The sequence below is a fragment of the Sorex araneus genome, chromosome 11 (assembly GCF_027595985.1).
Source record: "Sorex araneus isolate mSorAra2 chromosome 11, mSorAra2.pri, whole genome shotgun sequence".
Lineage (NCBI taxonomy): Eukaryota > Metazoa > Chordata > Mammalia > Eulipotyphla > Soricidae > Sorex > Sorex araneus.
In genome coordinates, this window is record NC_073312.1 from 26,172,033 (window position 1) to 26,184,119 (window position 12,087).

The 12,087-nt window shown below is 51.8% G+C and overlaps 1 protein-coding gene across 4 annotated transcripts in view; it reads right to left on the minus strand.

The window, feature by feature from the left end:
• Window positions 1-12,087, minus strand: part of PAX2 (paired box 2) — a 92,689-nt gene that overhangs the window by 8,848 nt on the left and 71,754 nt on the right. For all 4 annotated transcript variants that reach the window (XM_055119057.1, XM_055119060.1, XM_055119056.1 and 1 more), the window contains one exon: window positions 11,709-11,835. In XM_055119057.1, coding sequence (XP_054975032.1) covers window positions 11,709-11,835 — 127 coding nt within the window. The remainder of the gene's footprint in view (window positions 1-11,708; window positions 11,836-12,087) is intronic.

A 12,087-nucleotide genomic window follows, 5' to 3' on the forward strand; every position in this document is an offset into this window, starting at 1 on the left:
TTTCAAAGTTGGGTAAATGGCCTCTCTGCGGTTATCAAGTGAGTCAATGCTAGCGCCCAAGTCTCTTACAAAACCTTTTAGGAATGACATGAAGCCAGTTCCTACACCAAAGAGTCAAAGGAAAGATGAAAAATCACCTCACAAACAATGTCTAATATTGTCAATGCTGTCACTGAGACCAGGCAAGAAAAACAGAACACAAAGAAAAAATACCGATGCTGAAAGTCTGTAGTAAAACTCCATGGGGTGGGATATTAATCTCCTTTGAGAGTTTTCTGAAAAACAAAGAGCCTCTTGGAGAAACAGTAGTAGTTGAGAATCTTAAAAGTCCCCAGAAGTGTTGGAAGCACTGTACTTGATGAGGATGCCTCCTCAGTTCAACTGCAGAAGTCCCTGAAGATTCTAAAGCCAATTTCTTCAGCAATCACTACATCTGAATCAGACAGTGCACTTTTGTCAGACATTCCTTACCAAATGGGCCAGAGCAAATCAATGGTTCTGGAGAATCTAAGTGCAGTTTCTCTTGCAAGCACAGAGAAAAGCAAAGAAATTAGAAAAATTTGTTAACCAGATAATTTATGCTATTTTGTCAGGCTCAAGGGTCAAGGCTAACATTTGCACTTGTACAAGCACTGACGGCTTACACTATGCTAGGTACTGCCCACAATGTCTTCCTTCTTTGTGTAGGGGGTCATTTACTTATTTCAGAATTCAGTAAGATTTTATTTAGGGAAACAGAAAGGAAGAGAGAGTAAGGTAGGGAAGCTCCAGATGATGGGAGGGGGTCTCCTAAAGTGGAATTCCCGGATGAGCCTCAGAGTAACCTCCAGTGCTCATCAGTTTGTAATTCTCATCTGATAGGAAAGCAGCTAAAACTCATAGGGGCTAAGTATTATGTCCAAGATTTTGCAGCTAGGGGAGGAAGAGATAGTATAGTGGGTAAGGCACTTGTCTGACCCGGGTTTGACCCTTGGCACCCCATATGGTGCTCTGATCCTGCCAGGAGTACAGAACCAGGAGTAAGCCTTGAGTACAGAACCAGGAGTAAGCCTTGAGTACTGCTGTATATATTGCCTCCCCCGCCAAAAAAGAAAACACCCCCCAAAATACATTTTGCAGCTAGTTAGTGGAAGAACATGGATAACAAAACAAGAAGAATACTTGTGAGTTTCTAGAATGAAAGCTCAAATATTATAGGCCCAGAAAATAGGTATCTGATATTTGATCCAGGAAAGTAACCTGGGATTTGGCTAAGCAAATCCCAGTACAGGACATCTTATCACATCATTTCTTACATGTTTTATCTTCTCCCATTTTCTACGAGAGGGGTTTTAAAGTGGGGTTCTCTGATCCTATAGCATTCCACAGACTTGCTTATGAGAGCTCACATTGGGAAGCAGTACATAAAACATGATAGATGTATCACTGTATCACTGTCATCCCATTGCTCATCGATTTGCTCGAGCAGGCACCAGTAACGTCTCCATTGTGAGACTTGTTGTTACTGTTTTTGGCATATCGAATATGCCACGGGTAGCTTGCCAGACTCTGCCGTGCGGGCGAGATACTCTCGGTAGCTTGCCGGGCTCTCCGAGAGGGACAGAGGAATCGAACCCAGGTAGGCTGCGTGCAAGGCAAACGCCCTACCCGCTGTGCTATCACTCCAGCCTAAAACATGATAGATACATGCATGTAATATCTAGATGGCTTTTTATCATTTTAATTTTTTATTTATTCTGACTTTTTTATTGAATCACCATGACATGCAGCATTACAAAATTGTTCATGAATGCATTTCAGTTATATAATGTTCTCAGGGCTTTTTATCTTAAAAGTGCTTATGACTCAAAGATTAAGCACTGTTTATAAAAGGCTCCCTCCAAAAAAAAAAAAACTATCTCTACATTTTGTATAGAAAGACATTGGTTTGTTTGAAAAGACTTGTGCCAAATAAAGATCACACAAAGGAGAGAAACCACACACACATGCACACACACACACACACACGTGAAGGAGCAGAAAGCGATATCGCAAGTTAAGGAAAATGTCAACCTTCAGACAATCAAGGAAAAAATAAAAAGGAAGCTGCCACGGCAGCAGAGGCCGAGACTAGTGATAGTCCCGTCATTGGGACTTAATAGACGTAGATTTATATGGCAAAAGTGATATTCAATGAGTTCAGAGATGCTTTTCCTCAGCATCTTTCTCTGAAAATGAGCACTTTTGCTCTCTACTTGACACAGTGGAGAACCCTAAGGCCAGAAAACATAACTCTTGCTTTACTATCCTCTCCTCAAGTTTTTGTCTGCTTCTCAGAAGGTAGCAAAAAATAAAGATATTCCATTTGTTCAAGGTTGGCAGTCTGGGCCTGCCCTTGACACAAGAATTTATAAAACCAAGAAATAATAGATATTGAATGTGTAATCCCATGCACATTTACATCTCTGGTGCCCATCCTAAGCAGCTGAGAGATCACCAAGACACTGAGAAGACATGGCAGGCCCCACTCTGAATCTTTAAAAGATTCTTTCCAATGAGAAGGAAAGAGTTGTCTTCTCGTTTCATTTGGTTCCTTATTTCCCTGAATAGCCAAACTATCTTAAGGGGTTTCCCTTGAGGTACCTGCTGTATGCCCTGTATGCCTTCCCCACCTGCCGGGCGCCCTCCCCAAAGAGCCTGGGACTAACCTGCTCTTTGTCCCACAGAGGAGTCTGTGCCCAGCTCAGAGTGGCTGCTCTAGTGCTTGCCAACAGTTGGACCTTTGGTCCCTGATGTGCCCTAAGCATTGATGCTAGCCCTGGTGGTGGGGATGGTGGGGGAGGTAGGCGGTAGGTAGGTAAGCAGTGAGGTCTACACTCGCCAATCAACCCACTGGACACAATCATTTCTGGGGCTTCCAGCTGGTCTCCTCCCAGCACGCTGACTAGGGTGGTTGGAGAAGGGGAGGGTGTAGTCTTTTTGGCTTAGAAGCCGAAGACGAAGCTTGCCCCTGGATGGAGCTGCAGCCTCGGGGGGCCTTGGGAAAGGTAGAGCTCATTGGGAAAGAATCTCATTTGCAAAGAGCCATCTTCCTGCCCAGCGAGTACCTTCTAGAAAGGCTGACTGAGCCCCGATCTTCCCCCTTTCTCACTTTCCCTGGGCCTTTCTGGACTCCATCCGCACTTCGCAAAGGCAGACTAGAGCTTGGCAGGTGCCGGGAGGCTGGGTTCAGGCTCCCACCGCCTGAGAGCGAGGCCCCGTGCTGGGTGGGCAGAGGTTAAGCCTGTTTGCACTGCCTCCCGGTTCTCCTGGCCTCCCAGTTCCTCTCCGGCTTTATTTCGTTCTCTGAGAGCACTGAATTGTCAGCGATAATCCTTCCGAAAGCGCAGCGTTTTTCAGGCGCTCTGTGTAAGTGAAACCCTAATCCCAAGGAAAACGGCCACTTAAGCTGCTGGGGCATTAGGCTGCGCGCGCGCCTGCGGCAGGATTTCCTCCTCCCCGCCAGCCTGCCCAGCGCCGCCCGGGGAGGAGAGGCAGGATTCCAGGCTGAAGGCACGCAAAGCCCTGGGCGCGGTAACAATAGTGGCAGGGCTCACCTCCAAAGCTCAGGCTGAGAAAGCGCTGGCTTTTTTGTCCTGAGGCTACAGCTAATAGTAGGGGAAGGAAGGATTCTGATCCCTCTGCCAGGGAGTGGGGGTTTGCCTGCCTGTCTACCTGTCATGGGATGGGGGGCTGTTGGGGGGGCTTTTCGGCCTCATCAAGGTGGCTTTGGGACCACCAGGACACTGCTAAACCCTTGGTCCCAATCCATTCCTGTAACGTCACATTCATCAGGACACCAGGATTCAGGATCTCTGGCCATTCAGACTTTATTTTTACTTCGCCAGTCTGTTCGTCTTAGAAAGTAAGTGCCTCTGGGCCAGGGGGTAAGTTCAGTGGGAAAGCACTTGCCTATTTGCCTCGCATGCGTGAGGCAGGCCCTGAGTTCCATCCCTGCTTGCAAACACAAAAACAGAAACAAAAGCAAAAGCAAAAGACTTCATGGGCCAGGGATCTAGGTCAAAGGAACTTTGCACCGGAAAACCCCAAGTTTGATTTCTGGCACTCCTTGGCCCCCAAGTTGTAGTCAACTGAGTTCTGACTCCTGACTACCACCCAGGGTACCCCTTCCCCACCCTGCCCCCACCCCAGCCAAAAAACAGAGAAAGTGCCCAATAGAGAAGTAGGTTTAAAGCCAGCACATCCTTTTTGAAGAATACTTCTTGAGTATTCTTCAAAAAGCATCCACAAGCATCCACAGCAGCTGAAGGGACCCCTAGAACCAGCTAATCATGACAGTAGTGTCCCGAGTTTTCTCTGAGCTAAGGCATTGTAGCTTTGTTCATTGAGTAGCTGAGTGCGTTATTCAATGCCAGTGAAATAAAAACCACCGATTTCTCTGCAGTGCTGGGGATCAAACCCATGGCCTTGCACATGCACGTCAAGGGGAGTACCACTGACCTCCATTCCCTGCCCTTTGAAAATATTTTCCTTCAAATTCAGACTGGCCTTTCTCCCGGCTCCCTAAGTGAATGAGTGAGTCCTGCTATAGAGGAACCAGTGCTTCTTGTTGGCATTCTCAGCCGTGCAGTCTGGTATCACTAGATAGAGGGAAGAGAGGAAGTGGGGTGGGAAAGGAATCCAAGGTAATCAGCACAATGGAACTCCTTCTAGAACCACATACCTACATATTGCTAAGATGGCCCTGGACCCTTCGTGTTTCCTAATCTGCCCCAGGACTCTCTCCTCCTTCCCCTTGGTAACTCCATTCCCAGCCCAGGATCTTCCACCCGGGAATCCGTATGGGGAAGAACAGACAGGATGGCCAGTGAGCTGGGGCTGGAGATTGGGATGACAGTGTTTGCACTCTGCTCAAATTTGACCTGACTTTCCCATCCTAGAGTGGATTACTGTCCCTTCTTTTCAATGTACTTTTCCTCTAGAGGGGGAAGAGATAAAAGGATCGGGGGAAAGAGCCCGGATCCAATGGCTCCTTAGGATGCAGGCCCGGGCACTGTGTTATCTGTCACTGTCTCATTGCTATGGAAATGCCCTCATAATTAAATCAGAGTCAGGTCTGGGGGCTGGAGGTCCCACGGGACATGGCTGGAGGCCTCAGGGATGTTTGAGGAACATAGCCTCATCTCCTGGGCCTTCCCAGCCTAAATGAAGGGTCTGGGGCCGCTGGGTGCTGGGGGCTGCCCTGGGCCTGCTCCAGCCTCCACCCTGAAGAGTTCGCCTTTCAAGCCGGAGAGGAACTCTCATGTCTGTGTCCTAAATTCCTCTCATTAATCAGCCTTGTCTTTGAGCCCACAGAAGAGGCTAGGAGACTCCCAGCCTTCTTCAGAATCATTTCTCAGCCTTTATTGCCCCCCCCTTCCCTTACCCACTCCACCCCACCCGTCCCTGAGGCCAGACAGGGGCTAAGCTGTTGTTTTTATGGAGGGAGGGAAATGCATTGGCATTGGGAGGGGTGTGTGTGTTAACTACAGGAAAGAGGCAGTTCCTGTGGCTGCTCAGGACGCCCTGAGCAGCGGGAGGAGGGTGTCCCCAGCACACACCCCCACCTGCTGATAGGTAGTTGTGTCAGCCCTAGACAAGAAGTCTGAGCTCCTACCAGTTCTCAAACCTCTCTCTGCTCTCCAGGCCTCTGGGACCCTGGGGTCAGCCCCTGTTTTCAGCTTTGAACTTTGCCTTCCCCAGCCTCCAGGACCCCTGCTGAATTCACAGCTTCCTCTGCGCTGCCTGATTTCTCCTGGCTTTGGCCCTCGCCTGCATCTTAGCCAGAAAGTCCTTCCAAGCAGTAGCCGTTAAGGCACCAAAAGAAGTTTCTCCCAAGTTCTTGTAAAAAAAATCACCCTCTCTCTCCCAATCCGCAGACCCCAGGGCAAGGGAGGAAGGATGCTCACAAAACTTTTAATCTTGTCCCTCCCCCCCCACCCCCCACCAATCCAGGCTCAGCTGCCCGGAGAGTTGGGACAGGTAGAGGACAGGTGTGCTTTCAGCTGCAGCCCAGCTCTTTCCCTCTTTCCATCACCCCAGACCCTACAGCAATATCCCAAAGGTATGGTCTTCATTATTTACCTTTCTGGGTTTTTATTTTACATTTTTTGGTTCCGAAACTCAGGAGAAATCTTGGTTTATATTATCTGCCCACCTATTGAGCAGAAGTAGGCAGGGGACACAGAGTCCAGCTCTGTGATGCAGACCAAACAGACAGACACTCATCTTTGATCTTTTCAAAAATATGAAATAGGCTTACTTTAGAGATGCTCCAAGGTTGCCCTGTTATCTCCAGTTGTTGGGGTGGGGGATTATCCTATTGATTGCTTCTGCAAAGTCTCTTCATGATGGTTTGTTTCTTTAAGGTGCACAATTTTTTTTTGTTTGTTTGTTTCTGGGCCACACCTGGTAGTACTAAGGGATTACTTCTGTCTCTGCACTCTTCACCACTCCTAGTGGGCTCAGGGACCATGTGGAGTACCAGGTATTGGACCCGGGTCGGCCGCATGCAGCATGCAAGGCAAACGTCCTGCCCACTGTACTAACACTCTGGCCCTATGAGGTGCATAACTTTTTCTAAGACACTCCTCTTAGGGGGTGACATGCTTGTGGGCGGGTGTCTCCCATGGTGGTGTGTGGATGACCTCTCACAAGGTTTGTCCTTGTTACCATGGGGTGTCTAAGAGGGTATCTATACTGTATCACTGTATCACTGTCATCCTTTGATTTGAGCTCATTGATTTGCTGCAGTGGGCACCAGTAATGTCTTCATTGTGAGACTTGTTGCTACTGTTTTTGGCATATCGAATATGCAATGGGTAGCCTGCCAGGCTCTGCCAAGTGGGCGGGATACTCTCAGTAGCTTGCCAGGCTCTCCGAGAGAGGCAGAGGAATCGAACCCAGTCGGTCATGTGCAAGGCAAACGCCCTACCCGCTGTGCTATCACTCCAGCCCATCTATACTGTGCATTTAAAAATTTATTTTCTATTATTTAAAAATGTATTTATTTATTTATTTATTGGCTTTTGAGGTCACACCTGATGATGCTCAGGGGTTACTCCTGGCTCTTGCACTCAGGAATTACTCCTGGCGGTGCTAGGGAGACCATATGGGATGCTTAGGATCAAACCCGGGTGTCTTTGTGCAAGGCAAACGCCCTATCCACTGCACTATCATTCTAGCCCCTAAAATTAAAAAAAAAAAACATTTTTTGGTTTTGAGCCACCCCTGGTGGTGCTCATGGCTTGCTTCTGGCTCTGCACACAGGGATCACTCCTGGAGGTGCTCAAAGCACCACATGGGGTGCAAGACAAGTGTCCCAACACTGTGCTCTCTCTCCAGCTCCTATGCTGTACATCTTCAGTCAACCTCTTGGCAGGAATTCCTGCCACTGACCTGATCTAAGGTCAGTCTTGGGGGGCTCTATTTCTCAGAAAGACACTTTGTCCCCTCTAGCTTCCTGGGCCACTGTGAGTTTGGTGTTCCTGTCTCTGGAAAGTCCTGTCCCATCTTGCTCTATGCTGGCCTCCGTGGAGGGCCACGCCACATGCAAGCCTCCTTCTTCTTGTAGGGTCACATCCCCTGGATGGTTTGTGACAATACAGACCCCACTCCCCAGTCAGGGTCTGGGCCTGTGTTTGCCAGCGGTCCCCCCACAGAATGCTCTCCCCACCCGGAGTCTCCCTCTGTTTCCAGCACCCAAGCATGATGTTTGACCATAGACAAATGATAGTCAATCGTTCTATCTTATCTGCCTGTGTTTCGGTGTGCTCACCCTGTCTGGTTTCTGGACCTCTGGGACTAAAAGGGTGGTGAGAATCACACTTCTCCATAGCTCTGCTGGGGCTTGGGGTGCTCCAGGAGCCCCTCCTCGGGGCAGTAGGCCCTGGGCTCCCTGGACTGTCTGCTGGGCCTTGGAGACAGCTCCATCCTGACTCCTGCCTGCACCAGGCCGCCTGTGGGGAAAGCGGAGCCCCTTTCACCTTCAGAGTGGACCATTCCCAGACTAAGGGACCCTGGAAAGCTCAGAAGCATCCCTGGATGATGTGGGGGAACGTGAACCTATAGCTGCTCTGCTCCCAGGTCACCTCTGTGGCTGCAGACCTGGCCTGGTAGTGAAAGGGGTGCAGGGCTGAGGGAAAGGGGGCTCTTCCTGGTCTAAGGCAGGAGCCTCAAAGAGCTGAAGGCACACAGGGGACTGAGACCCCACTGAAGGGCCCTCGTTTGGGACTCCCCAGAACTGCTCAGGGTGGCAGGAGGCCCCCTCCCCAGGGCTCCTGGGGCTGGGAAAGAAGGTGGGAGAAGGTGCCAGCCCCAGCTAACGAACCCGAGGAAGCCGGGCCCGAGAGCCCCCGACCCACTCTCTCATCTCACTGGTCCCCCTCTTCTTATCACTTAGGAGAGACTCGGCTTCGTTCCAGACCAGCAGCCTAGAGCAGTGGGCTGGAGAGAAGAGACGCCGCTGAGCTCCAGCAGCCCAGCGGCGGAAGGGAAAGTGGGTGATAAATTTAAATAACCAGCTTGACTTGGCAGCTTGCTGAGTTGTGAGGCAGTGAAATTAAAATCTCGGCAGAACTTGCAAACACCACCCAGAAGAATCCGTCTCTCTCCTTGGTTCCATGATGGCAGGTGGGGAGGAGGCGCTGCGGGCCGGAGCCCCGAGCCTCCAGTGGCCACCCTCGCTTGCACTGTGATTAGTCGCGTCCTGGCCTACTGGGTCCCTTCCTCCCCGCTACACAATAGTCCAGGCGGCCCTCTCCTCTCAGTCCTGACCTTGTGGAACAGCTGCATCAAGTGGCTGGTGAAGTCTGAAATCAGCCTCCAGTGCCAGGAGGCGGCAGGAATACCAATAAGTTTGGGCTGGGCATTCCAGGCCCGTGTCTTAGGGCTCATGGGGTAGGCTTGCAGCCTTAGCCACCTGTCCTGGCGCAAGAAGGTGACCTGGGGGCTACAGAGGGCTGCCTGAACCCCTGGGTATGCCTGTGCCCCGTGGTGGGCACAGGGCAGCTCCAATATTCGCCCCTTCATCATTGTCTGGCCTTGGTGCCCACTAGGAAGAGCTCCTTTTTCTTCCTTCACCACCAAAGCCCCTCAGAGTCTCCCCTATAGGAACTTTTTAAGGATCTTGAAGGAAAATTTCTACATTATTCGAAGCTATACTCGAAGCCTCGCCCCAGTCCCGGCCATGCTTGGAGCCCAGCTCTCACAGATGCCACCATCTTCCTAGAACTCACCCCAAGTCCCCCACTCTTGGGTCTGCCGCTGCATCCTGCTCACTTGCTCCCCAGCAAAGTCCCTACCAAAGCCCATTCTGGAGCCAGTCCTCGACTGGCCCATGGGATCTCTGGGCCTGCCCCTGTTTCTCACCTTGACGGTACCTCTAGCAAATTCTGTTTGTCCTCACAATAAACACATCATGAATCATTCATCTTTAATAGATTATGCAAATCAGGAGGACATAAAATCAACAAAGATCAATAACTGCAGTCGTTTAATTGCCAGCAAAAAACATTTTAAGAATGAGCATAATCTGCAGCCCTTTCTCGGGTAATGGCGCCATTAATCCACAGAGTGGATCCTGGCCGAAGAGTAGAAAAATCATCCCCTGCCCCTCAGCCCCCCTCCCATCCCCCACCTCTCCACACACTTCTCTCTTTTTGGTAATTTCCAGTTTCTGAGCGAGTTTCCCCGTCATTACCACTGGTGAACAGCTCCGAATGTTAATGGTTCTGCTTTTGTTACTCCTCGCTTGATTGAAATGTCGCATACAGATTGAGATGTTAGTGCTAACTTGCCACCTGGGAATGTCAAGCTGGGTCTGAAATGAACTTTTCTCACACTTGGATCCAGATGGATCAGCCGGAGATGTTCCCAGGCTGAGCTGGGACCGTTCCAGGGCCATGGGGGGGAGGCGGGTGGGGGGTGGTGCTCAAGGTGGAGACACTTTTCTACACCAACCCAAGTTCTCTGCAGCCGGAAGCCTGCCCCGAAGATCTGTCTCTGCACCCCAGGAAGTCTCTGCCTTCCAGACTGAGGCCAGAGAACAGGGACACCTCGCTAGAGAAGTCTGGGCTCTCATTCTCCAGTGACCTGGTGTGAGCGACCTCTGGGAAGTGACCACTGGAGTGCCCATCAGATCAGGAGGAAGGAGCCTGGTTCTGGCCATCGGCGTAGGGACAAGATTACTCAACAGAGAGTGATGAAGTCGGGGTCATTAATAAGGGCTCATACCAATGGCCAGTTGGTAACAGGCTACCAACTGATGCACCTAACCTGGCTAAAGTTGCCACACTCCCAAATCACAACCAGTTCTTCCAATCTGGCTGGAACTCAACCTCCGATTGCTAAGCCAGAGTTCTCAGTTCTGTCCAGACTGAAAATAGTTGTGCCAGGAGACCCCCAGAGGAGAACCTGGGAAACTCATGGAAAATAAGGCCCTCTGAATCCGCCCGTAGAGGCTTGAGGTGCCCATCAGATCCAAGTGCAGCTCAGATCAGCAGCGAGACAGAACCATGGCCCTGTGCCACGGTGGGCCAGTCTTGCCCCTCTGCTGCCGGGTCCCCAGGCCACCCCCTGTGCCCCTCACTCGGCAGGTAACGCCTCAGTGTCTCCCAATCCCCACTGAGCCCCTTCTCCATCATTCTGTCTCCCAGGGAACAAACGGCACATTGGCTTTAGTGTCTCCAGAATAATTAGGTGAATTTTAATAACACCTCAATGTGTGTCTCTCCCACTTGGGCACTTCCCTGGCCCGGAAACCCTTCCGCAGTGCCAGGCGCCTTCCAGAACCTGCAGCGCTGCTGCCTGGAGCGCCGTCAGCCTGCCCGGCCCTGCACGGCGGCCTCCTTCCATTCCAGCTGCCCCGGCTGCCTGGAGCTGGGCCCTCCCCCGCACTGCACTCTACTACAGACAGGCTTGGTCCCCGGCCTTGAAGGGAAGGCTGGTCTCAGGTGACTTCTTTGGGAAGCAATGGGAGGAATAATTGGGCTTAGCTACAGTCACAGCGCTGGCTGCGGGGAGAGAGGAGACCTACCCTCCCAGGCACTGTGGGGACACAGGGGTGCTGGCTCAGGACCAGGCTCCCTGCGGGGCCGGATTGTCTGTCCACTCCGCAGCAAGAGGCACCTAACTCGGGGCTGGAGGAATAGCACAGTGGGTAGGGCGTTTGCCTTGCACGTGGCCGACCCGGGTTCAAATCCCAGCGTCCTATATGGTCCCCTGAGCACCACCAGGAGTAATTCCTGAGTGCAGAGCCAGGAGTAACCCCTGTGCATCGCCGGGTGTGACACAAAAAGAAAAAAAAAAAGAGGCATCTAACTCTGGGCACTGTGATGGAGGCAAGAAAAATGTCAGGGTGAGGCAGAGAGGGAGGAGAGAAAGAGGGGGAGAGGATGAGAGAAGGGGCAGGAAGAGAGCTGGGAGAGGGACCAGGAGCGTCCAGGGGTGGAAGGAGCCGGCAGTAGCCCTCTGACTTGACCTTTCCAGAAGGAACCTTGATCACCTAATTTTTATTTTTTTCCCCTCTCTGCCACCTGCACATCTGTTCAGGAAATATCCCATCTCAGAAGGGTCACCAGCTCTGCAAATATCACAGCAGGGGGCCCACTTGTCACACCAGCGCCCCAGATGGCCTGGGCCCAGGCCCTCCCACAGAAAGCAGTGCTCCACCCTCCCAGAAGCCCCCTTACCGGTCACCACGGGGTACGTCTGCGCGCCTGACACGTTGCTGCCCAGCTCGGGGTTGGTGGAGGCAGATAGACTCGACTTGACTTCATCAAGCCCAGGGGTCAGGGCCGGAAGGGAGTACTCATTCCCCTGGGGGAGAGAAAGGCGAGACAGCTCTTGACGGACGCACACGCAGAGAAAGGGTCCAGGCGCCCTGTGCAGATGGGGAGGAGGAACAGGGCGCCCTCCCAGATGGGGTGGCAGGAGACGGGAGGCAGAAGAGGAGGGGCGGGCGGGCGGGGGTGGGGGAGCTGCTGTGCGCGGTGGGGGCGGGGCCGGCCTGGAGGGAGGGTGAAGCTGGAGGTGCGGCCTGCGCATTAGGGCGGGTTATTCCCGCGCCCT